The sequence below is a fragment of the Lagenorhynchus albirostris genome, chromosome 14 (assembly GCF_949774975.1).
Source record: "Lagenorhynchus albirostris chromosome 14, mLagAlb1.1, whole genome shotgun sequence".
NCBI classification, from domain to species: domain Eukaryota; kingdom Metazoa; phylum Chordata; class Mammalia; order Artiodactyla; family Delphinidae; genus Lagenorhynchus; species Lagenorhynchus albirostris.
This window is the reverse complement of record NC_083108.1, coordinates 42,150,652-42,177,964: the sequence shown is the minus strand read 5'-3', so window position 1 is coordinate 42,177,964 and position 27,313 is coordinate 42,150,652. Positions and strand designations below refer to the sequence as shown.

At 40.4% G+C, this 27,313-nt stretch overlaps 2 protein-coding genes across 5 annotated transcripts in view; one reads left to right on the top strand and one right to left on the bottom strand.

Annotated features, from left to right (window-relative positions):
* The first annotated feature begins 6,339 nt into the window (after positions 1–6,339).
* On the top strand, positions 6,340–12,727 carry TTR (transthyretin). The gene is given in 5 exon segments (XM_060121317.1): positions 6,340–6,440; positions 7,452–7,582; positions 11,121–11,188; positions 11,191–11,255; positions 12,513–12,727. Coding segments are annotated over 5 exon segments (441 nt in total). The 5' UTR covers positions 6,340–6,371; the 3' UTR covers positions 12,621–12,727.
* Positions 12,491–27,313, bottom strand: part of B4GALT6 (beta-1,4-galactosyltransferase 6) — a 73,593-nt gene continuing 58,770 nt past the window's right edge. For 3 of the 4 annotated variants that reach the window (XM_060121313.1, XM_060121315.1, XM_060121316.1), the window contains 3 exons: positions 24,543–24,665; positions 24,151–24,252; positions 20,047–23,534 (listed from right to left, as the gene is read on the bottom strand). In XM_060121313.1, the coding sequence (XP_059977296.1) occupies positions 23,387–23,534; positions 24,151–24,252; positions 24,543–24,665 (373 nt within the window). In that variant the 3' untranslated portion in view covers positions 20,047–23,386. Of the gene's footprint in view, positions 12,642–20,046; positions 23,535–24,150; positions 24,253–24,542; positions 24,666–27,313 lie in introns of those variants that run through there. The other variant, XM_060121314.1, reaches the window with a different exon arrangement.

The window sequence follows — 27,313 nt, the reverse complement described above, 5'->3', positions numbered from 1 at the left end:
AAACCTATCAGCCCCACGGGCCAGAATGACGGATAATTTCTGTACTTCTGTGGGAAGTCTTTGTGACACTCTTCCCTACACCAGGGAAAATCCTGTTTGTAAAACTATAAATCTTCATGCCAAACAACAAATATTACAACTTCCTTTTTTTTTTTTTTTGTGGTACGCGGGCCTCTCCCTGTTGCGGCCTCTCCCTTTGCGGAGCACAGTCTCCGGATGCGCAGGCTCAGCGGCCATGGCTCAGGGGCCCAGCCGCTCTGCGGCATGTGGGGTTCTCCCAGACCAGGGCACGAACCCGTGTCCCCTGCATCGGCAGGCAGACTCTCAACCACTGTGTCACCAGAGAAGCCCACAACTTCCCTTTTATTTCCTTCAACTGCTAACGAATCTCAGGGATAACTTCCATTTTCTCACTTTGTATGTGCTAGTAGATTCCATTAGATTACAGCCATGCCATGCTGGCCTGGGGTCCATTCCATCTCTTTCCTCAGAGTTCTTAACCTCATTGTACGTAAAATTAAATACAGTACAAAGGAACTCAATAACACTGAAATGACACTTTAAAATATTTTTCAAATTGTGATATAATATGTGTGCATCTTTATTAATTACAAAATCTAGCACTGGGTCTAATAACTACCATAACTTCAAAGTAGTGACGAGCATAAAGAATATTTTAAAAGATATCCACCCAGTAGATGTATATGAAAATATATGTGATTATTATTGGTGACAAAGTCACAGGTACTGCTAATAACTACTTTTGGTTTGTTGTCTACATTTGTATTTTAAGGAAATGCTGAATTTCAGTCAGGGATTTGTATAAATAAAGATGTAATTTTTTCCCATCCAATATCACAGGTTTTCCGAATTTTACCCACAGACACCAACAGTTTGTGGACCCCAGGTTAAGAATCCCTATTAAGATGACTTGGCATGTCTCTGCTTTTCTACATTACATGCTGGTTTTATAATGTGTTTCTCACATCACAGTTTCTAAGTTCTTTAGGCAATTCATTCCAGTCTATATATACTACCTACAGTTCTCAGATACATTCTCCATCTTTTTAAGAACATTGTTTCTTACATGTAAAAAGTATGAGATAATCATCAAAAACTGGAAACAACTGAAGTATCCACCAAATGCTGAATGGATAAACACATTGTGGTATATCCATTCAAATGAGTACTACTCATAAATTAACAGGAAAATTAATGAAACATGCAGCAACATGGATGAATAAACAGAATTATATTAACACAAAGAAGGCTACAAAAGGCTAATCAAAAGGCTACATACTGTATGATTCCATTTATATGGTTGCCTGCATGGGCAATGAAAGAATGGGAAACAAAGGAAAAGGCTTTTTCCATATTTATTCAGCCATCCCCGGAGGAAAGACACACTAGATAAGACAGAAACAAGCATGCCGAGCACAAGAAAAGTGTAGTCTGTTGTGAAGTAAGGAAATTTTCTAGGCTTTCCCGTAGGCTGGATGAAATAGTCTCAAAAAATTAGTCAAGTCCCTTTGCTCTAATTCCTTGCTTACTCAGCAACCATCTGACTATTAATTAAATTGGTATTATGGTTTTAAAATGAAGCTTTTACGATTATCTTACTATTAATGGAATCCTCAGGGCTTAGTCACCTCAAGGGGAGCTGACGAAATTGAATTCTTCAGCCTGCAAAGATCCAGGGCCCCAAAACACTGTCTTCCCCCCCTACCCATCCCCCTCCTTCATGAGACCCAGTCCAAACTCCTGGTCAACCAACTCTCCACTCTGGCTAATCAGCTTACTCACAAGAATATTAGTGGGCATTTCAGGGTCAACAGATCACTGGTTAGCAGTTGACATGCACCCTCAGAAAATAAATGAAGAAGAAAGAATTTATCTATGATATTTTAAAAAATTAATAGATAAACTTGTCCCTTAGAAGGGAGACGGCAGAAGAACCTTAAACAGAGAGCAGTCCTGAGCTGTTCATTAACTACCACATATTTCTGTAGTAAAAGGAGGAATAGCATCATCAAATGAGTCTCTTTTTCACCTCAGCTAAACATCTAGGCTTCAGCCCCATGCTCAGAATGTGAAGAAAAACAGTACATGGCTAAGAAAAGACATACATTTATAGCAGAAATGTTTCACTACTGCACCTTTGTTTTCTGGCGCTTGATCCTACTGCTGTTGATATCCACCCTACAGAACACTGTTTCTACAGCAACCACTTAAGGCTCCAGGAATGTGGTGACCCTTGACCTTAATTCATCCCTCTTGGTGGACCTCATGTAACCATCTTTCTAAAAGAGCTTTCACAAACTCAGATAAACACGGAAAGGCAGGCCCTCTTATCTTTGGGAGTTTATGTTTATCCTTATAACCCTCTTTCATCACAAATTGCTTGTCAGGTAAGAAACATTGGACTTTTCTTGTATTTGTCACTGCCATTTGTTCCATACCAGCATTCCTTTGACCAAGAATGCATTCCCACTCTCTTCATTTCTTCCTTCCTCCTCAGCTTTGCTCTTCTCTCACCTAAAACACCATAAGCTTCTTCTCCTGAGGCTCTCTTACTTTTACTTCACATTTATCTACATTTGCTCTTTAGGTCTCTGGCAGAATTTTCTCTTCTTTTTATATTAAAAATCGTCTCTATCTCTGTAAGTTATTGATGATCCCACAATCAGATTCGGGATGCTCCCTGTACTCTCACTTTCCCTCTACCTCCTTATCTTGTTCAAGTTCAAATTCTGCTAATGATTTCCAGGTCAATGATAGTTCAGAAGACAAGCAAGTCAAAGTGGCCAAGGGCATGAGGCTTGGAGGGTGTGCTACTGCAGTGAATAACGGAATCTACTATTAGGGGGTGTAAATGGATGGAGTGGGGGTGTAACTAACATGAGGAGATAGATCAGGCATAAATATAAGTTCCTGTATTTAGGTGAAAATTCATAAATGGTAACCGCAGGAGGATATCACCTCACACCTGTTAGAATGGCTATCATAAAGAAGAAAAGAGATAATAAATGCTTGCAAGGATGTAAAGAAAAGGGAATCTTTGTGCACTGTCGCACTGCGGATGGAATGTAAATTGGTACAGCAACTATGGAAACAGTATGGAGTTTCCTCAAAAAATGTAAAATAGACCTAGCATACAATCCAGCAATCCCACTTCTGGCTATATATCCAAAGGACATGAGAAATGGATCTCGAAGAGATACCTGCACTCCCGTGTTCAGCATTATTCACAACAGCCTAGATATGGAAACAGCCTCAGTCTCTGTCTAGGGGTGAATGGATAAAGAATCTGTGGTATGTATGTACACAATGGAATATTATTCAGCCATGAGAAAGAAGGGAATCCTGCCATTTACAACAACGTGGATGGACCTCGAGGGCATGATGTTAAGTGAGATAAGCCAGACAGAGAAAGACAAATATTGTATGACCTCACTCATATGTAGAATCTAAAAAAGTTAAACTCATAGAAACAGAGAATAAAAAGTGGTTGCCAGGGGCTGAGGGGTGGAAGAAATAGGAGAGTTTGGTGAAAGAGTACGAACTCACAACTGTAAGATAAATAAGGTCTGAAGACCTAACGTAAAACATGGTGACTATAGTTGATAACACTGTCTTATATAATTGAAGTCTGCTAAGAGAGTAGAACTTAAATGTTCTCACTAAAAAAAAAAAAGATAAATATGTGAAGTGATGGGTGTGTTCATTAACTAGATGGTGGAATCCTTTCACAATGTATACATATATCAAATCACCACTATGTACACTTTAAATATCTTAAAATTTCATTTGTCAATTATACCTCAATGAAGTTGAAAATAAGGTTCATAAATGAAAAAAGCAGAGATGATGGATAATATATGGTGATTTTTGATCATTGCGACCAAGAGGTCATGACGGGTAGTGTTATGTTGCGGGGAATGTGGTCGCAGCTATTACAGTTACAAATGCGTTCAGGATGCATCATTTGCAGTAGAGCATCTTCCAAAGAAGGTTACTGTCTCAAAGTCCCGTGTACTGGCCTGATTCTACCTGGAGCACGTATCCAGTTCACAGCATCACATTTGAAAAGAAGCACTGACCACCGATGGGAGTGTATCAGAGGAGGAAGTTCTGGGTGATAAGGATTCTGGGAAACGTGTCTGAAAAGGAATCATTCAAAGAAGTTGGAATGTCTATTTGGCAAATAGAAAATAAGCTGTCATTCATCACTCAAATGGCTGTCAGGAGACCAGCAATTTCAAACTCAAATTTCCAGGAGGCCAGGCAGGAACACAGATGAGAGAAACAAGACATGTATAAGGAGAGAAAAGAGCTCAAGCGTGAGAGTGCCACTAGAGATGCTACCTAGCCTCAGAGTCGAAGGAGAGGCCTGGTTGTTGTGATGTCTGAGAATGACAACCTGAAGATTATCATCACATGTGAGAATAGGCCTAATGCTACATTCTTTTCTGCTTTCTCAAGAGAAGCCAGAAATCCACGTTTTCCTGCAATATGTCTCAATTTTTAATTTTAACAACTATTTCAAAAAAACTTTAAAGACAGATTCCTCAGGCCAAACATAACATGTCTTTGGGCTGGTGGCAGCCCAGGGTTGCCAGGTCATGATGTCTATGGGACACATTTCTTGGTTTTAACAGAAAGTAGCGCAAAGATGCATAGATGGAAGATTGACTTGGGACATGAGAGCACGTTCGAATGTTTAGAACTCACAGTCAGAAAACAGACCCTCCACCCAAGCTCTGAGCATTGGGAAATTGTCCAGAGAATAGTAGATGACAATATATGAAAGATATAAAAGAAAGGATTTTCTCCTTAGCAGAGATGTTGAACTAAATTATAATTATACTTTATACCAGAATAGTGGCTTACAGGTTATCAAGCGCTTTTGTATTATCTAATGTAAAAAGTTATTAGAATAGTTCTTTGAAGTAGAAAAGTACGTATTTCTGTTTTACAAATGCATGAGCTGGGTATCTGAGATATTACATAATTCACAGAAGGTCACCCTGGAAACTGGGCAAGAGAATTAGGACTCAGGTCATCGAACTTCAAATTCAAAACTCTTTCCAGTGCTACTTCAGAGTCAGACTCTAAGGCTATGAGATACCATTCCTAGCTATGCTCTGAACTGGATTTGCTCCTTGTTGTTTTTCTGTGGTCAGTTTCCTCCCCTGCACATTTCCGTATTCCTGGAATGTCTTCCTGTCCCTTACACTACTCCCTGAAAGCCCTTATCCTTCACCACCTCTTGTCCAGTTTCTTCCAAGCTGTCACCTAAAGGAATGCTCCCCCAACTCTCTGTGCTCCAAACTGGACTCACCCTTGACATGTGATTGTCCAAAATTTTTGTCTATCTTCTTTGCATCTTCTACATATACGTCTTTATCAGGACAAAACCCGTCTTAACCCATAACAAAGCCACATGCACTTATGTGCACACACATACACACAAGAGCTGGTACTTGATCAATGAATCATCAAATGATTATAATTGCTGGACTTGTAAACTGGTCAGGAGAAAGAGAACCTTTTGTCAACCATGGCTTCTAATTCTCACAGCCATTTCTACTTCCTTCCAGAAACTTTGATTCTGACAAAAGCCAGCTGGGTAGCCTTGTTTCTGCACATTCAGTGCAGGAGAGGCCATAAAACCAGATATCTGGTTCTTTGTATTTCAGGCTCGTGGATGCCATTTTGAAAAGTGTCATTATTCCTTGGGTCGAGAACCTTGTCTCAGAAGAACACAAAAATCATGGAGAAATTGCTAAGTTAAGCTTCCAAATGACTTAGTTTGGCTGAAACATAGGTTTTTCAAATGTAAGCACTGCCAAAGGTTTCTCCTCGTTGACTCATGGATATAGCTCGAGTGCAACGATGCTTTCTGGTGCACTATATTTAAGCCTGTGTAGCCAAATGTCATTCCATGTGAAATAAGTTATTACAGTTTGCATCTATCACTTAAAATGAATGATAAAATGTATAGAAAATGGAAAACATGCATAGAAATAATAGGTAGGGAGGAATAAAATCTCCAAGAATGTTGCTGCATCCAGCCACGCATGGAGAAGGGTATTTTTGTTTGTTTTGATTGTTTTGTTTTGGTCATCTAGCTGGTCAAATGACCTGTTAAGAATATTTCATAGAGCTAATGTTCTGACGCTCTAATCTGTCTAGGCAAGTTTCATATTTGTGTGGGTTACTTATTCTCCTTTTGTTGACTAAGTCAGTAGTCAGAATCAGCAGGTTTGGAGTCAGGTTGGCAGGGCTCAGGAGGCTGGCTGGGGAGAAGTGAGTATAAAAGCCCGAAGCTGGGAGCAGCCCTTCTCAGAGACCCACCAGTCCTCGGCAGAATGGCTTCTTCCCGTCTGTTCCTCCCTTGCCTCGCTGGACTGGTATTTGTGTCTAAGGCTAGCCCTGTGGTGAGTGTTCGACTCTTTGAAATCCTTTCATGTGTCTCCTGTGGACGAAGTAGAAGGGACTCCTTCCTGCTTTGCCAACCAGCTTTTGTTAGTAGGGCCAGGGCACCCAGCATCTATTTTTAAACATCATTGATTCAAACTTCAAAAACAATGAAATTCTGCAGAGCTCACTGAACTGGGGCTTGGATCCTGGGCGCTCTCCTTTATGGCTTTGCAGTGGTGCCTCAATTTCCTCAGATAAATGGTAGAAATAAAGATCCGATATTCCAGAAGCTGTTACTATTGAGTTTTCAGAAGCTTGACATTTGGTAAAGTTGATTTCCCTTTAGCTAATCAAAAAGTATGTAGGGATTAACCTCTGAAAGGCTTGGCAGACAACGTTCTAGTCAGATATCTAACTCTTAAATCCTGAGAATTCCCTGGTGGCCCAGTGGTTAGGTCCCGGCCCTTTCACTGCTGCGGGCCCCGGGTTGACCCCTGGTTGGGGAACTAAGATCCCGCAAGCTATGCAGTACAGCCAAAAAGAAAAAGAAAAAAAATTCTTAAATCCCCTAGGAGAATTAACTAAAACTCTAAAAAGGGTCATGAAATCATCTGACATTATTTTACAGCGACTAGTAAGAGGGAATCACTACAGCAACAACTGAGTAAAATGCTCTCAGGAAAAACTATTTAGTCCCATGGCACAGTACATCTTTGTAGTAATTCCACTCAGATGATGAGGCTTACTGAAGCAACTGTTCTCAGAGGGCCTATTTGCTCCCTTCAAGTTCATTATACACGCCCCCCGCTGGAGCACAGCATGTCCAGAGGCAGAAACCATTCCTTCTTTGGAGACAATCACGTCTTTGCTACACTGAGTGAGGGAAGCTCATTAACCATCAACACTTCCGTAGCTGGAAATGGGATTCGCGTGTCCTTTCTGCCTCCTCCAAATCGAAGGTCACAAAGGACGCATCCTGTCACTCTGACCAACTTTGTTGACTTGTCACTTGTTTTCTCTCTGCCCAGGCCTCTGTTGAATCCAAGTGTCCTCTGATGGTCAAGGTCCTAGATGTGGCCCAGGGCATTCCTGCTGTGAACGTGGGCGTGCAAGTGTTCAAAAAGGCTGCTGACGAGACCTGGGAGCCGTTTGCCTCGGGGTGAGCTGCCCGGAGAACCCAGATGGAGGACTTGGTTATACCTTCCCGTTCCCCCGCCACTTGTTAGAGAGAGGGGCTCACATTGTTACCAGAAGGGGGGCCCCTTCCAGGGCCCGAGAGTGGGCTCTCATCTAACACTCGGAAATGAATTGTCCGAGGAGACGCACGTGCTGACAAAGCAGAGACTTTACTGGGAACGGGCGCCTGGGTGGAGAGCAGCAGGGTAAGGGAACCCAGGAGGACTGTTCTGCCACGTGGCTCGCAGTCTCAGGGCTTATGGTGATGGGGTTAGTTTCCGGCTGTCTCTGGCCAATCATCTTGCTTGTGCCCATATTTGGCCTGACTCAGGATCCTTCCTGGTGGCAGGCACATCTCTCTGCCAAGATGGATTCTAGCTCGAGGGTTTCTGGGAGGTCGGCAGGACCTATGGGCTCCTCCCTCCTTTTGGCCCCTCTCGGGTTCTCCCGATTAGTTTTCTGAGGCAGTGCCGTGTTCCTTATCGGGACCTCCTGTTGTGAGACAACTCATGCAAGCAGTTATTGTCGTACCTGGCCAAGGCGGGCGGTTTCGGTCAAAGGGTCCCTAACAACATCATTCACTAAAGGTCCACCAAGTAAACTGAAAATGTGGGCAGAGGGAAGGTGGATTCTGAGAAGGATGCCCTCTTGCCTTGTTCAGCTGCAAGTGACCAGGATCCTGAACAGCATTCCGGGCAGCTTCCTACTCCCCCCTACACTTCACCACATTTTGGGGTCATGAACCACATGAAAAGGGTGATGAAAACTATGAACTCCATGCCCAGAAAAATACACATATACACACATACAAAAACGTGTATATAATTTCAGGAATTCCAGATGCCTTGATGCCCTTGCATAACACTCCTTGTCTTTGAATGTTAGGAAAGATGTAGAATTTGTGTTGATTTATTAATGAAAGGAATGGAATCGAGGGGCTGCATGGAGGAGGTGACTGTCTGTAGTGTATCTGGATCATCCAGAGTTCAGAGCTGTTGTCTAGCAAACCCTGGTGGAGCATCTACTCTGTGAGGCTGGGGCTATCGAGCTCCATAAGAAAAGACACAGAAGAGAAAGACACGTGACAGCAAGCACAGCCACAGATCAGCGTCACCATGCCCCACCGCTGGGAGCCCAAATGACTTCTCACCTTCACCAGACGCTCTATAACTTTCACAGAGTTCTTCCACCTCCACTAGCAAGAGTTTCAAAGAAAATGCACATTAGTAAAATCTAAACCAACCAACGAAAAGAATGAACAACGAAGAAACATTCAGTACCAAGCGATACTGCTAAGTGTTTCTGTCCCCTGAGAAGAGAGTTTCTGTGGGTTTTCAATGAATCCCAAGAATCACATGATGATTCTTGAAATATAATTTTTTCTTTTTTTTTTTACACATGATGATTCTTCATCCATCATTGGGAAGGTCATTTTCTTTAGTGTGGTTTCCACTCAGTTTTTATTTGTTAGTTCACTTATGTTTCTATAAAATGCCAAGAACACTGTGGAAATGCCAAGTTAAGAGAATATTCTAAGCATGAGACAGAACGGATGCCAAAAACATTCAGATGAAAATAAATAAATAAATAAATAAATAAAAAGAAAAAAAAAACAACATTCAGATGTTTGTGGGAATTTTTTTTTCTGATGAAAAGACAAAAAAGGGAAATCCAATATTTTCTTCCTGGCAAGGAAGAAAGAGTCAATAAAGACAACTTCCATTTTTACCTGTCTTAGTTTTTGCTATCTAATGGAGAGTGATTTCTAACACCAGCCATTGAGCAGGTACTTACATGGAAACAGAAATTGCCTAGTTTAAAAACAAAAAGGAGTTACCTAGTATTTGTTGACGGCAAAGAGTTACCAAGGAGCTTAATCATATAAACAATGAAAAAGTCAGATATGGGTTTCTCCTTGTATTTTGGGGTTCCCATCATGTGTACAAATGATACCGCCTCTGGAAGATACCCTCACACAACAGGGGAGAGAAGTGAGGCCCCCAGGTTCCCCAAGGGAACCCCAGTCAGAGAAGCTTATGGCCACTTCCAGGGGTAGTTACGAACCTTCGCCCAAACACCGACCCTGAATCGTAATGACTTTTTTTTTTTTTTTAATGTTAACTGTCTGGCAATTAGTCTGCTAAAACCTAAATTGGAACATGTAGACACAGAAGTACGTTGAAAAGATTTTTAGCTTTCGGGAAAGGAAACCCATTGCAATAAAACGTCAAACAGTCTTTTCAACTGACAGCAAGAACTACTCTCAGTTTTCTACGTATGAACAAAATCCCGTCACATCAAATTATCCAACAAGTTAATAAAAACAAATTTTCCTGAAACTGCACATCATTTAAGTCCTCCAAATTAGCGGCTGTCAGCTCAATCTGCCCTTGGTGGTTCCCGGGGACTATGGACCCGTCAGTCAGGCTGGCTCTGCTGCAGGCTACCTGGGTGCCAGGTGGGCCCCAGGGAGGTCACAGCTTCAGTAACTGCCTTCCTGAGTGGCCTGGGCTGTCCCTCCTCCCCCACCATGATGGTTAGAGCTTCTTTGACCTTCCCACGCCTCACCCACAAGCCCCAAGTTAGCCCAGTTCAAACACTTCCCTGAGTTTCTAGATGTTCCTCTATCTCCTGCCATTGGCCTGGAACCAGGTTTTCATCTACAATTTCCCCCTCAAAACACTGAGGGGACAAGGCCCCTTGCTGGGGAAGCCGTTTACTCTCCTCCTTACTTTGTACTGTATGGGGAAGCGGCCAAAAATGTGTTTTTTGTTTATTAGTAATGGGTCCTGTTGGACTGAATGACTTAAGAATGTGTCTATTGCAATTAAAAGAGGTATCGTGTTTATATTAATGCTTTAAAGTTTGGTTACTCTGGGAGCATCAGTTTACAAGAGTGTAAATAGATGATAATGAATGCAATGAAGGATCCCACGTTAAAAGTGTACCTCTCTAGAAAACGTCAGTGTGGTTTTTTTTTTTCTTTTTTTTTATTGGAGCAAAATTGGTTTACAATGTGGTGTTAGTTTCTGCTGTACAACGAAGTGAATCAGCTATACGTATACATATATCGCCTCCCTCTTGGACCTCCCTCCCACCCCCCATCCCAGCCATCTAGGTCACCACAGAGCACCGAGCTGAGCTCCCTGTGCTATACAGCAGGTTCCCACCAGCTATCTATTTTACACATGGTAGCGTATTTATGACACAAGGTAGTGTATTTATGCGTAATGACTTTTTTGAAGTGAAACCTCATAAGAGAAAAAATCTACAATGAGCTTTTTGAAATATTCCTGACAAATTTCCTGTCAGTTAATTTTACAGTTACTAGAATTTTCCCTGTCCTGACCTAGTTGAGAAAAAAAAAATATATATATATATATATACACACATATATATAATCACATAAACAAACTGCACTTATGTGTGTGCATGTGTGTGTGTGTGTGTGTGTGGTGTCACCTCAAAATGGCATTTATTCCCTCAATGCCTAACTTAACGTGGACTTTTGCACCTTCTAGGAAAACCAGTGAATTTGGGGAGCTCCATGGGCTCACAACAGATGAAAAACTTGTAGAAGGAATATACAAGTAGAATTAGACACCAAATCCTACTGGAAGTCACTTGGCTTTTCCCCTTTCCATGAATAGGCAGAGGTGAGTGGATGGATGCTTGTGTTGTTTTTAATTTTTTGTTTGTTTTCAATCCCAGAAAATGCACCGTTTGCACTTTGCACCCCTTGGAAAAGTCGGAAGGAACGTACTGTACTAGCACAGCTTCCCTTTCCCATTTCTACAATCAAAAATCCACAAAACTCTGAAAAGCAAACTTTTTCTCTCTTTGATGATAACTCATTTAGTAACATGACCTGAACTTACAAGATGCTCTTTAGAGATTTCATTCCTTCCACTGAATCCTATTGTTTGTCTGCTGAAGAAATATTAATATGTTGGATTATTAGGCAACCCTCCAGACCCCACTTAGGGTGTCACACAGCAAAAAATAAGTGCATCATTTTAATTCTCTAAAATCTGACAATTTTTTCATTCCAAAACACATCTGGCTTCCAGAGGTTTGGATAAGTGATTTCGGACGATGCATACAGAGACAGTAAATTCATAATAATAATAGCAACACAATAGATAACAGTTCTCAAGCATATACTACCACTGTTTTCTATATTTAACCTATGTAATCTTTGTAAACAACCCATTGGAGCCATTCCTATTATTATCCTTATTTTACAGGTGAAGAAAGTAAGGCCCAGGGAAGTTAAATAACTTGCCAAGGTCACGGGGCCAGTAAGGGGAAGAGCAGTAATATTTACCACCAGGGCCCAGGCTGGGTTTAGCCTCCAGGTGTGCCTCAGCTTTCTTCCTGTGAGAAGTCACGCTAGAAAAAATAATAATAATAAAAATAAAGCCACATTTGTAACCCTTGTTTCACACTCTACTCCTCTGCCTATGAGGTAGTGGGAACCTCAACGTTATCCATGGGCCCAATCTCCTTGTCTGTAGTAATTCCTTAAGTCGTGTTAAACAGATGGCTGCCGTGGAAATAGAATCCAGACATGTCGGTCAGCGTTAAAGATCAACTAATTACGTGAGCAATTAGGAGCTCTGTGATTTCCCTCGGTCAGGTTAGGGCCACCCTGATTTTTAGTGTGAATCTCCCAAAAAAAGAGAGAGACCTGATTATACAGGCGGGAGTAAAGCATCTGGTGGAAAGGGCTGCGCAAGGCTCCAGCGGCTTAGCTGGCCAGCATATCTGGAGTTTTGCCTTTTGCTCACACTGCTCCAGAAAACAAAATAAGAAAGTAAAACTAATGTCTTTGGACTTGGAGTGGTCTCTCTGTCTGTGACTCACATTTGGAGGCTCTGCTGAAAAGCAATCCGGTCTGTGTTCCCTCCTAGGTGGTGTTCACAGCCAACGAGTCTGGCCACCGCCACTATACCATCATGGCCCTGCTCAGCCCCTGCACCTACTCCACCACGGCCCTCATCAGCGGCCCCAAGGAGTGAGGGGCACCTGCTTCGGTGGACCTGCAGGATGAGGGACAGGACTTCGTGTAACCAACAGCATTCCATTTTTATTAAAGCAGGGCTCTCACTTTATAGGCTATGTTAGAAACTCGGGCAGAGACAATAAAACATTCCTATTAAAGCACTTCCCATCTCACCATTTGATCTTGCTTTTTTTTATTCCCCTGTTGTCCTCTCGAATAAACAAAAGGAACCAAATTTGACAGAAATGCAAAGGAACTCAAAGAACATCTCCGGCTGAACTCTGGGGGAAATCCAAATTTCCAATGTTTTCCAAGCTAAGCACATATTCGACCTCGTCCGCAGCTATTAAAAACACACATTCTGAAAATGAGAGAGCTTTCTTTTCCTCTCACCTTTGGTGAATAGCAAAAGGCAAATTCTAAGGGTCCTCTTCTTTATTATGTGCATTTCCTTTAAGTGCTTCGCTGATTTCAAGAGTAGCCCAGCTCCACCGGGACAGACTTACAGTGACTCAAGCCCTCTAATCTGGTTCAGAATGACCAGAGCCCACAGGCAGCTGACTGGGGGATGTGATCAGAGAACCCTCGCACCCCCAACTCACTTGGACTAACCCGAAATTCATGTACTGAGAGATTGCTGTACGCCAAGCATTCCTTTAGATGCTTTGAACCTAAATAAGATCCAGTGCCTGCGTATAAAGCGCTCACATTCTTTTAAGAAGATAACTATGTCAACGTGATTTGACAAGGGCTATGGCCCAAGGCACCATACCTTGGCAGGAGGGTGGGAAAGAGGGATAGCAAACAGCCTGGAGAAGTCAGAGAGGAACTCGGAATAAGTTGCACTTGTTTGAAATTTGACTCTTAGCCCTTTATCGGGTAGAAAAGGAGGACGTATTCTAAGTAAGGAGAGCAGAGATTGCAAGAGCAGGCCAAGGGAAAGAGCTTGATAAATTGAGAGAACAGATGGGGGATTAGAATATTGGATCGTAGTGGGTATTGAGGTGCACTAGGTTGTGCTACCGTAACAAACAACCCCAAACCTCTGTGCCCGAACACAAAGTTTATTTCTCATGAGTGCGAAGTCCAGTGCAGAAGTTCATGTTCTGGTGACCCTCCACATGGAGGTGGCTTTCCTCCACATGGGGACTCAGGGCCCCAGTTTGATTTATTTTGTGGCTTCAAGGGACACCTAGTCAGCAGGCTGGAGGAAGAAATTATGGTATTAGCTGCCTCTGCACTGAAGTGTCACACAGGATTCTCCCTGACATTTCACAGGCCAGAACTAGTTACACGGTCCCATTCAGATGCACTGAGCAATATGGTCCCCAGCGGAGAGTCATTTCCCAGAACAACTCTACAGTCTGGAAAAAAGCACTAATCTGTGTTGGTCAACAACCATCTCTGTCACAGGAGGGCTGGGAGTGGCGGGAAATGAGGCTGGAGCGGAGGCTGATGGCCCTGATGTCACCTTGATTTGGGGCTTCTACCCTCCACAACTGAGAGAGAGAACCATGTGTCTCTGCCTTCCTATGGCTGCCTTCTTACTGGATTATAATCTCATCTTTTATTTTTTAAATATACATTTTATTGTGGTAAAAAAACATAAAATTTATCATCTTAACCATTTTGAAGTGTTCAGTTTGTAGTGCTAAGTATTTTCACATTATTGTGAAACAGATCTCCAGAACTTTTTCATCTTGCAAATCTGAAACTCTATACCCATTAAACAACAACTCCCCTTTGCCCCCTCCACATGGCCCCTGGGGACTACCATTCTGTCTTCTGTGTCTATGAATTTGACTACTTTAGATCCTCATATAAGTAGAATCAAACAGTATTTGTCTTTTTGTGACAAGTGTGACCTCATTTTAACCAATTACATCTCCCATGACCCCATTTCAAAATAAAATCACATTCTGAGGTACTGGAGGTTAGGACTTAAACATATATTTTGAGGGGGACACAATTTAACTCATAACACTTGTCTTTCATGACATTGACACTTTTGAACAGTACTGATATCCGTTATTTTGGAGAACCACCCTCAGTCTGGACTCACCTGGCATTTTTTCAGGATTGGACTGAAATTATTGTTTGTGGTAAGAATACCACAGAAGTGATATCAGTGTTCATCTGAGTGCATTATAGTTAGGAGTTGATGTTGTCAATATGTCATATTCTATGTCCCGTTTTTGATCAACAGAAAGTCTCACGTATTGTGCTGGTGTGGGTGGGAAGGAAATATCTCATAGCAGCAAGAAAGAGGAGACAGAGAGGAAGAACCCTGGAACCTGGAAACACAGCCATGACGTTGTTGTTGTAGCTTTATAGGCCGGTGATGAAAACAAGATTCAACAAATGGAGAGAAGACAGTGTGTCAGTACTCTCCAGCCCAAATCCACCAGGAACACGTGTGTAGCTGAACCAGTTGGACTTACTACTCATCCCGGCAAGAGAGAACACACAACACTCTCACTAAGACAGTATTAGACAGACCCTATCACAGGGTTTGGGCTTTGCTTGGGTGGCTTGGGGGAGAGTCTAAGAAAGTGGGACTCCAATCTCTAGACTGGACGCCATCAGAAAGTGGGGACAATTCTATGACTGAGATCTCAACAGTTCATCTGTAGGGAAGGCAGACCAGAGCAGACACAAAGCTGTGACTGGTAAAGCAGAAATAGTTACTCCTTTTAGCGAAAAGGGAGGTTTTGGATTTTGTGTGTTTCAGCGATTCCTTTTTTTCTTGCTTTGTCATGGTCTTAGACCAACATTGTTTGATGTTCTGTGAGACTGTTGTATCCAACAGAGCGACGATGGCCCAAACTAGCTTGTAATAAACTTGAGGCCAGTTCCCGAATGCCAGCAGCTGCTTTCCCACCCTCTTCCTCAATGTCTATAGAGCTGTTGAGAACAAAAAATCAGAAAATAGTGGTGATAGCTTTGCTGTGAATGGGGAGAGAATTAGAGGAGTCCATGAAGTTTTAGGCATCAATCAGTCCTGGCCAGCAGATTAAACGGACCACCCAGTCACTGAGCTTGGGAATATGGGCAGAGGGCAGATTTGTAGTCAGTGATGGGTGAGTTCAATTTTAGCCACAGTGAGCTTGAAGTCATCAAGCCAGTTTTCAATCTCATACCTTGGAAGTCAGCATTGTGTGTACACATACAGGCAGAGAACAAAACTCACTAATATTAAAATACCTCCTGAAACATTTGGATAGCACCTGCCAAACAAGGAAATTTAGGGTGTTTATGCCTTAACCTGTATTTTGTTCACGAAGGTGACACTTCTAAGAACTTTTATTTCTCACCCAAACCCTCAGTCTTATGACCATTCCTTCCTTTTACTTCTCGTTTCAGAGAACACAACACTCCTGCCCCCGCTTCAGCCCCACGACCTTTTCCTGCCTTTCAAAATGGAAATAAGCTCAGAATCAATTCCATTTTCCTAGCTTCCCATTCTCTGTGGGTTAGGACTGCCCCAGTTAATTTAAAGCCAAGGCAGATGGTAATTCATCTTTGGCAATCAGTGCAAATGCTGAAGGTCTGTTCCGGAATCACTGTCAGCCAGCAAGGAGAGAGGGGTTACCTGCAGCTGCTGAAACAAACACTGAGATGTGGAGCTTCCCCAGGGGCTCAGCAGTCACCCACCCACCGCCGCTGCCACTAATGTCACTCCCCGGGAGGCTGAAGGTTGGGAAACTGCGTATACGGCAGGAATGCAACGGTGGGCTTGGGAGAGAACACTGGGGCTGGAACAAGCCCTGGCAGCTGCCCAAATGAGGACTCACGCTGAGCTGAGTGGACACGACTCGACAGCCTTCCTCAGGAGAGTGATTTGGAAAATACCCTGGAATATATTTCCAAGTATGTGGAGGACAGTCCCTAGCACATAGTCAGTGCTCAGTGAATATTTGCCAAAGGAATGAATGGAAAGGGTGGATCCGGGTAGGCAAATAGTTCTCATCTGCGCCCTTAAAGTCCCTGGGGTTCTACCAGGGTGTTTTTCCCTCTCATATAGATGTGTGAGAAATGGCACCATGGAATGGACCGGTTTGCTGGGAAACACTAAGACTACCAGCTCCCGGAAGTTACCTCGTTCAAATATTCAGTTTCAGGATCTGCATGCTTGATTTCAAGAACTCAGTCACCGAGAATGTCTACCATAAAATCAGTCGATTTAAAATGTCCCATTGGGGGCCTGGCTAGCTCAGTTGGTATAGCGTGAGACTCTTCAAGTTGCCACTGCCTAGGCCCAGGGCCAAAAGAAAAAAGGGTTCCTTTACTCAAAACTACAACTAAAGCCTACTGAGTGGATTTTCCTCATTGTCTTGAAAGGCAGAGAAGCTCTGCTATTCCAGGCCTCCCCACAGAGTAGCAGCATGGGATGGGGGTCCTGCCTGGGGCCGACACTGCAGGGGGGTCGGAGCCCTGCATGGAAGTTGGGGCCTTGACAGGAGTCAAGACCCTTCCTGTCTGGACTTCCTCTGTGCAGATGCAAATACCAGAAGCCTACCAGAAGATTCCGAAAGGTGGGGTAAGGCAGACCAACTGCCCAAGGACACAGAGACTCGAGGAACAACCCAGCCGTAAGTCCCGGGAGTTCTTTTCTTGCCTCTTTGATATCCCAGCCTGGGTGCCAGAGAGGTCAGCAACCAGAAATGTCCATAACTGACCCAAAGAGAAAAAGCCCCTCAAGAAATGCCTGCTCTCCACATCCTGAGAACCTAGAAGGGTGCAGACCAGCAGGCACCGTTCAACCATACTGTCTATTCTCCAGAAGGGCACCCTAAGAATAGCCAGGGCCTTTCCCACTCCCACTGAGGAGCAGTGGTGGCCAAACCCTATCGCCCCACCCACTCCCCACCCCCATCTCCTCCGTGGTGTTGAGCCTGTGGGTGGAACTCTGGGAACTCCCCTCGTTTACGTGGCCTGAGACTTTTGCCCCTTTTTCTGTTGGGTTTCCAAGTAGGTTATAAGATAGAGGAAAAGAGGTGAGGTTGGCTTCCACGAGAAGCCCTTGGCGAGCATCTCCCTTACTTGGCTGTAGCCTCCTTGGGGGAAGGAATCGGGTCTTAAGTCACTCTCATGCCACCAGAACAGCCCAGTGCCTGAGACACAGCAGGTGCTTAATAAATGCCCTAAAATATTGGGGTTGGAGAGACTAGAGACCAGCCTGCCAGAAGCTGCTAGACAGGCTGAAAGACTGCATAATTATCCTATACAAAATGACATTTATACAAGGTCAAGGGATAATGGAATAATGTGGGGCAAATCTGGTTACCCATAGTGACCCTGTTCTGCCTGAACGAAAGCACTCATGGGATTTCACTAAGACTCCAGGGAAACTAACAGCCACCATGATGTTTCCTGATTCTAACAATGGTGGTGGTAGAAGAAGAAAGGAGAAGAGCAGGTGAAGGAATGGAAGAAGGGGAGGAAGGACTGTGTAAAAGAAGTTGAATCCTTGGAAATTAACTAAATATGCTTTAAAATATTCCACCTCAGATGGAAATGATGTCCCAGAGGTAAATTAACACCTTCTCCTTGATAAATCAAGCAGGTGTTTTCGGATCTGCTCTCAAACCCTTTCATCACAGTATCTGTGCCTTGTGACAACATTTATTTTGTGGTATCATTCTTAAAATATGACACAAGACAATTGGCATGAAAGAAAAACTTGTCACTCTAAAGCTGAAAACTGACTTAATATAAGCCAAGCTTCTGCTCAAGAGTCCAGCACTGTGCTAAGTGCTCTATTAGAATTAGCTGCTTTAATCATCTGAACAATCCTCAGGTAGTTCCTATCGTCCTCCATTGAGAGACCAAGAAATTGAGGACCACAGTTTAAAATTCTGCTGTAATTTCACAGCCAATAATAGGGAATCTGTGAATTCAAACTCAGATCAGTCTGACTCCAGAATCTTTGCTTATAACTACCACCTTCCACACAGTTCTACTGAGAATTAACTGCAAATACTCAAGGTCTGTTGCAGAAAAGCACTGATCTCAACCACCCTTCTGAAGTGTAGTGTTTCCAGCTAAGAAATATTCTGCACGTGGAGAAAATCTGCTCCTTCAAGATGCTCTGTTGGTTCTTTAATATTGCATGAGCGAAATATAAAACTGAGTTTGCAGAGGGCACAAAGGAGCACCTCATTTGATAGGCTGTGGGTTTTCAGGTGTTTCCACTCTCAGTTTTACACACAGAGGACAGTAAACTCCTTGAGGGTAGGTAATGTCTGACGCTTCTTGGAGATCCTCCAGAGCACAGACTTCAACTAATGGAGTTGGGAAGATTAAATTAGCAATGGAATTCAGGCCCACCAAAATATGTTGTAGGAATGTGCTGAGAAAAATACAAGTTTTATTTTTCAACCCATATATTTTTCTTTTAATTGTAGTATAATTTTGAGTGATATAGCACTATCTTTTCTGAAGTCACTTAAATCAATAGCAATAGAGTACTCCTTAATAAACGCCTTTTCTAAATAAAACAATTTTGGTCCAGGATATCTCCACAGCCTTAAATCCATACAAGGAAAAACTTTTTTTTTCTTTTGCATCTTTATGAAATGATGGGTGTTTAATCATATCATTATGCTGTACACCTTAAACTCAGACAGTGCTGTATGTCAATTATATCTCAATAAAACTGAAAGAAAAAAATAAAGACAACAAAAAAATTATAAAACCATTAAATTAAGTTGGCATGATTCATCAGAAGATACATTAATACCATAGGTAGGAACCTGGGGCAGACTAAGAGAACTCCATTTTATGGCTTTGCATGACTACATGATTATGACTTAATGATTGGCTTTATTTGTGATATATAGTGGACAATATTCTGGTAGCTCATACTACGCATACAGATTAATAATACTGAGAATTTATCACACAAATAATTAAAGTTGATAAAAGTCATAATCTCACCATCTAGTCCCAAACACAAATCTACTCTTGAGGTATTTTTGAGATTTGACTGTTTGCCTTAAAGATATTCAGACTCCTAATACCTGAAAAACAAGAAGGGAATTGCCCACAACACACCAGCTTAGTTTACTGAAGTTGTGCAGGGAGAAGAAAGTTATGCTAAAAATGACTTCTTAAATATTCATTTTGATACAGTAGATTACTAACTGCATTGATGAAAATATTTAAGTGTCACGGTGTCTCCTCTGAGGTCCAAGCTATGAGGTGATCTCTAAATGTATTTAACAGACACTGTTGCAAAGGCATATGTGATCACCTTACACTCATGGTGTAATCCTAGTGCAACCAAGGTATTCACCAGCAATTCACCTGGAATTCAGGAACACAAACACAACAAAACCCCAGATAATCCAAAAAAAGTTCCCGAGAGAAAATAATTACATCATCACACCAGGTCTTTAGAACATTATATTTCATAAAAGACAATGATAAAAAAGTACAAACATTTCCATGAGAAGCAAAAAAAAAAAAAGAAAAAAAATGAGAGTACAAGAAATTACTAGCATTTATTTCAGTGCATTTATATAGAGGCCTTTCAGATTTTAATAAATAAAATAATCTTAAGTACACTTCCTTTTTCTGATAAACACTATGACCATTTTAGTTCTCTCATTGGCGTATTTGCAAATAAAAGATAATAAATCTAGAGTACCAGTATTTGTCTGAAAAGTACACAACGAAATACAACAGAGATAAGCAAAGGCCAAATAAAATGACACAAAGTCTGCTTTCACGTGTACAGAGCTTCCAAAAGAAGGAGAATATTGTATTGGATATTTTCCCATTTTGTTTTAAAATGGATATCAACATCTTGGCTGGGAAAGGAGAATAAGCAAGCTTTAATACATCCTTTTGTATTTACATAATATTGCAAATAAGGTTTTCTTACTGAACACCTTTTCACAAAATACAAACAGAAATTTATAATTAGACTTAAAAAAATATTCATTAAACCCCAGTTTTGGCAAAGACTTAAATGACCATCTCCACTGTGAATGAGATATAATCTTACAGCAAATGTGTACACTTTTTCCTTTTCTTTTCTACAAACAGGCCCATTAATCATTACTACTTTCTCTAGTTGAAAGGCACTATGTAAGTTTCCCAGTAGGGCCATAAGGAGCTCATAACTATGTCCACATATATAAGTTTCTTGACTTTGAGACTAAGAAATACAACACATAAGTTATCAGAGGATGTTTTCATAATTTTAGAAAGGTTTCAACTTGCTTGACTTGATTTGTTTAGAAATGAAATATTTTTTCTGTAGACATACCTAGCATTGCAACTGATAGAGTAGGTAATCAATACATGTTCACTAATAAATCAACCAAACTATAAAGATAGTTTGCATTTGCAATCTATTTGTTAATTTTTATGGATTACAGTTATTTTTATACAGTGAAGATAACTGGGCAAAGCTATGCCACTTATATGCAAACATATAAAAGTTACTATTTATAGGCAACAATCAATTTGAGGTCTGCACTTAAAAAGAAAATAAAAACAAACAAAAGACAAAAAGCAAACTACTGAGACGGCTTTCAAAGGATGACACACCGTATTCAAAACGGAAAATAGCGGAACATTCATGGTCCACTCCTGAAACAAAAATTACTACTAGACTTAATCCAAGAAAATAAGACAAATACTAGTAGAACGCAGTTCTCTTGAAACTATAAAAATGTGTATCAAAACAAGAAGATACCAAAATGTGGGCAGCTCCATATTAAAGAGAAAAATGTTTTCCTAATAAGACTCAGAAACAGCCCTAATTTCCCCCATGACTAAAATATTTAAGTATTATTGGGTTAATTATGCTCCTATGCCCCTAGTATCTTGTTAGTGATCAACAAATGTTAACTTTCCCAACCTACTTTCTTTCATTTCATCAAATTAAAAAATTACATTGGCTATGAGAGACAGAAAGTGAATAGATACACAATTTAAGAACAAATACCTTGCTTTTCAGAAGGTTTGATTTTTCATTATTCTGAGTTACCAGCAAAGAAATGAAAAACAAATATTTTGGAAATATTTCTAAGAAATAAATGCAGAAAAATTCTGCTTGGTATCATAACTGAGAGCTACCAGTTTTCTCAAAGTGTAAGAATTTCAGTTATTTTATGATTTGGTTTGTGGTCATTCGTGTTACTAATATTTGCCATAGAAAATGACAACTTCAAAATTAAATTTACAACCTGAGAGATAAATAACCATATTTCTGTGTTAGATGAATAACCCATTTCTATTGTTCCTCATGTTGTTGAAGATGCACTTTATAGATATTTAATTTTTTGTTTTAAATTTGTGAAAATATCTTAAGATATTTTAAAGAATCTTTGGTTAACCATAGTTGATAATTTTCAAAGTAAAGATACTGTTTGGTTTTGCTATGAAAATGCCATCCAAATTTAAGAGTAAGTAATATACGTGATGTCAGGTAGAGAAACCTGTTTTTAGAGAAGTGTCTTATTAACACCAATGCATTTAAATAACTGATAATGTATTTTAATATAATTCTATTAATTTATGCTTTTGTGAGGAAATTAACACCAGAGATGTGATATCTTAAAAGTGAAAAAAATACATGTAGTTTGAATGAAACTGGCCAACATTAAAAAGGATCCCTTCCAAACTTGAAATCCTATGAGTCTAATAATCAAACTTAAAATTTGTTTTTATCTACTAAGCATTTATTTTCATAAAAATAGAACATTTAATTTCTTACCTAATAGTATAATTCATTTGTATATTTTAAGTACTACTGGGTTTTCCATAACTCAATCTTTTACAAAACTGTTTTGATTTTTTTAAATGAAGATTTTTTTTTTGGCTCTTCTGAACTAGAAATAATAAAAGCGCTGCTCACTATGAATTCAAAAAAATACAGTGTACAACCACACGCAACCTTGGGAACATTTTTTGAGGCACAAAATCCCTGACACTTACACCAGAGGTACATGAGAGACGTTTAACATAAAGAGGTCCTTTATATCATGTCACATCATAACTTTTAAGATTTTCTTGGTAATACTCATGCAATATACACAAACAATATGGTTGTGATTTAGCAAACTCCGATGAGATTGCAAGCAAGGGGAAAAAAAGAGGTAATCCTCCGTAGGAAGAAAAGCTAAGTCCCTTCTTCTTACCCTTTAAAACCCTAAGGAAGCTGTGACTTCGTCCACACAAAAAGCTGACGGTGTAAAGCTCAAAACTAGTATAACAGTGTACTGTATTAGTTGGCTGTCAATTATTGACAGTTCCTTCATTTCACACAAGGTTAACCTTTGTTTAGTGACATAAATTTACATTGTTTTATTCCATGCAAATAAAAAAATGTTTATAAAAGTCCCATAAAGGCATAACCCATTACATGCAAAACTGCCAACACATCTTGTTTCTCAACAATTTGAAACACATTAATTTATATCACATATGTACAAAATATGTTTAAATGGAAATAAAGCATTCTCTTGAATTAAACTATAGATTTTAGTATAAAAATTTTCTCTTTGTAGGGAGCTCTCTTGACTGCCAGACTTAAGCAACAGCATCTGGTCTCTGCAGTGCTCGCCATGGGGTGTGTCTCAGGATAGAGGATGGGTGGGTGGAAGAAGGGTGACTGTATACAATCCCACAAGTAAACACTGAGAACACAGGCTCTTCTTCTCACCACCCAGGGCACTGTGACACATCCATTCACTGACCTCCATTAAGAGTGCATTCCAAGTTCCCGATCCAGCATTGTGGTCTATCTTGCCATGAGAGCTACTTCTTTTAATAGTCTTCAATTGGAGCTAACTCTGGCATGAGGTTTACAGATATATTTGTATACAACCTATCAACCAGTATTTTTGGCGTATATACTAAATTGTTCAACCCATCGATGTACTGGCGCTCTTTTGAGTGTCTTAGTAATTTATACCTATAGCATTAGAGAAAAAAATTAAAAGTAACAGAAACATGTTTGAAAAGAAAAATTGATGAGGAATACGCTCAAGGTCATTATCATTAAAGCACTTAAAGCTCTTCACAATTTTTGGTTCTTACGCATAATTAAAAATCTTTCTAGACCATTATTCTAAATTAACATTTTTACTAGTCTTAAAATGCTACCTGAAAATAAGTTATTTTGCACTCTTACACATTAGATATCCTTAAGAAATAAAATGCATTACGCTTTATGTTAAGGAAACGTTTTTACATAAATAATTAACTGGGCTCTTTAATATTACATGAATACATATCATAAATAATTTACATAAATAATTTACACAAATAATTTACATCAATAATTACCTGGGCTCTTTAATATTACATGTAATACATGATTACATATATGTGTGTGTGTGTGTGTAGGTATATGTATATGTATATCTCTTCAAAATAAGCACAAAATGCTCTACTTTTATAAACAAAAATGATATCGACAGAAAATCCCCTTCAGAAGTTTTTTGTGGGGAGTGCAATGCATTTTCAAAAAATCTTTCACAATTAAATAATTTTGAAACCTTGATATCTGAAGATGATATTAAACTTACCGTCCTAAGAACTGGACTTCACCTCGATGGTGATGAGGAATAGACTTGTATTTTCCCAGGTCCCCCTCTGGTCTTGTTACATTATATCCAGCATAGTGAACCCTACAACACAACATACAGAAATGAAAATACATTAAGAAATAAAATCTAACATAAAAATAGATGATGTGAGTTCAATTTAAAATGCAAAAGAATGCTCTAATGTACACGCTCTCAGTAATTTCAAAAGGGTACTACTCTCAATAAAAAAGGGAGAAACACAACGCAGGATTTAGGAACCTCAAAAATTTTCCACCCCAAAGAATCCTTTCCTGGAATAGAAAAGTACAGTTTACTTAAAGAAAGGAAATTTATAGAAATTCCATTATTAAGCAATTTGTACCTCAACATACCTATTCCAGAGGTCATCGTCTTCTCCTCCCCATCCCCAGAAGGCATTAGGAAAACCATTGATCTTTCTGAACTGTTCCACTGTCAGTCCACTTACACCGCCAAAAAACTCTTTATAAGGAAGACTAAAAAAGAAAGCAGAATATAGCATTCTAAAAATGAAATCAAAACTGTTTGCCATATGAAATCGAGTTTTCAGTCTTTTACATGCTTGCAAAATATACCCCTACTTCCATATAAACAATTATGTTGACTAAATCATATTCTGGGAAAAGTAAAGTACATCAAGAAACAAAACATCTTTACACTCTAGTGAAACAAGTACATCTAACTGTGTTATGCAAAACACTTGTGGTACCTGAAATTTAATATTGAGTATTGTTACTTTGTAAGACTCAAAACCTAGTGTTCAAAAATGGTCTACTTTCACACCAAAAGTAGACTTGATCAATAGCTGCTAAGGCAATGTTAGATGTTACTAAGCTAATTTCCTAAATTAATTGATATTAATTTATTAAATACATTATCATATAGACTAGGATAAATATAAATTAGTAAAGACAAGTCTAGCATTTAATTTTGAAAAAACTAGCTGCGTATTCCTGTAATGATCTTCTCTATTTGGACTACACTCCCAAAATATTCATGGATATTTACAAATATATTTATTTTTAATGCACTAATAGAAGAATGACAATTTTTTGAGATGTAACTGACCCTGTATTAGTTTCAGGTGTACAACATAATGATTTGATATATGTATATATTGCAAAACGATTACCACAATATGTCCGGTTAACATCCATCACCATGCATAGCTACTTTTTTCTCATGATAAGAGCTTTCAAGAGCTATTCTCTTAGCAACTCTCAAGTATACAGTACAGTATTTGTTACCTAGAGTCACCTCGTTATACATTACATCCCAGGACTTGTCTTATAACTAGAATTTTGTACCTGTTGATCCCCTTCATCCACCCCCAACCCCTGCCTCTGGCAACCAAAATCTGTTCTCTTTATCTACAAGTTTGGGTTTTTTTTTTTTTCGATTCTGCATATAAGTGAGATCATACAGTACTTGCCTTTCTCTGAGAGATGACTATATTTTTAAGTCTGGATTTTATTTTCCTTACCTTTCTCTAACTCATCCTCCATGGAATTTGTCAAAGTTGTTTGTTTAGAAACAGACAGGTTTTCTGATGTTGAGGCAGCATCCCTAGACTTGCAGTCCTGAATAAATTCCTGTGGCCCTAAATGTGCTACTGGGGAGCCACGTGCCAGAGCCCCTGAATGGACGAGGCCAACGTGGAGGAACAGCAGAGAAAACACGACCACACGCAGCCTCTGAAAATCACGCTGAGGGAAGTCTGGCCAGGACTAAAGCAAAGCTGCCTCAGAGGAAGAGAGCGGGCAGGTTTCACTTTTTTGTTGGAAGGACTCTGGATTCACTCTGCAGGGAGGAAGTGCTGTGTACCAGCGGGGACCTTGTGTGGCCACAGATGAGAGAGGCAGCTCCCACAGAGAACTCCAGGCTGCAGGACGAAGCACTCCTGGTCCCACACTGGGCCAAAGGCACCCCAAGACAGTAACAGCAATGCTGACCCCAAAGCCTACCACGGTGTCCCAGGGTACCTCACGAGGCTTGCACTGGGGAAGTTAGATTCTAGTTATGATACCAGTTGGGGTCCAATAGGGCCAATAAGCGCTCATGGCAGCACTGTGTTTCCCACATCAGTTGCATTATGCTTGCCCAGGCTAGGGGTTTGGGAGAAACCTGAAATCAGTAGATAGGTAAAGATGGGTAAGGGCGTGTGTGTGTTCACTGACATGTAACATGCCAAGCACGTTAATTCCATTTAGTGTTCTGCTTAAAAGCAGAAACTATCAACTGCACTATACCCAGAATAGAAAAAGATTAGATAAAATGAAGGTGTAACAGATAAAGAACAGAAAACGGAAGCTTGACAAACACAAATCTAGTAGTGTTTACCTGACACTGTCCAAAGGGAGAGAGACACTGCTCTGGGGACCTGAGCTTTCTGGTCAGCAGCCTTCACGGCGTGGGCACCACTGTGGGCAGGGACACCTCATCACACTTCAGCCCATGCACTGTCCGGCCCGTTCCCTGCTCTGCTGCCATTCTCTCTAATTTCTATTCCAACTTCCAAGATACCCTATGCACCCTGGGATTAGTCTAGGTAGATATGAGTATTTTACTGATTAGAAATTAATATTTTCAAATAAAAAATTAATTTAGAATCCCTAGTTTATATGACATGATATCTTTTAGTAAAAATCAGTTATGCTAAATTTAATTTGACTCTAGTGGGCTGACTAAAATTGAGTTTCTAGAAGTGCTAAGAATCAGATCCTGAACCTGGATGACCTTCCCAAGGTAACGCCAGACTTGGCTTTCAGATGTTATGGTAATAAGGAAAAGGTTTTCTAATGATAACAACAAGTCTAAAAAAAGACAAAAAACAACAAAAAGGCACTCTTCCTGTTTCAGTGCTAATTCACCTGGTCTCATCACTGAGACTTTTTGCTTCTCTAACTCAACAGGTGAGGCAGCAGGCAAAACAGTGATGAAGGCAACACCTCCCCTGCTCCAGGCTATTTTCTCTCCTCTCCACTTCCATGAGTCAATGAAAACTGTGATCTCTTTCCCAAATTAGACCTTTAATGTCAATTTAAGTCACTGTCACAGCTCCGATGACAGTATCATTTCAAGGTATCTCCAGTCAGAGAATGAAAAAATGTTTCTTCTTATTAAA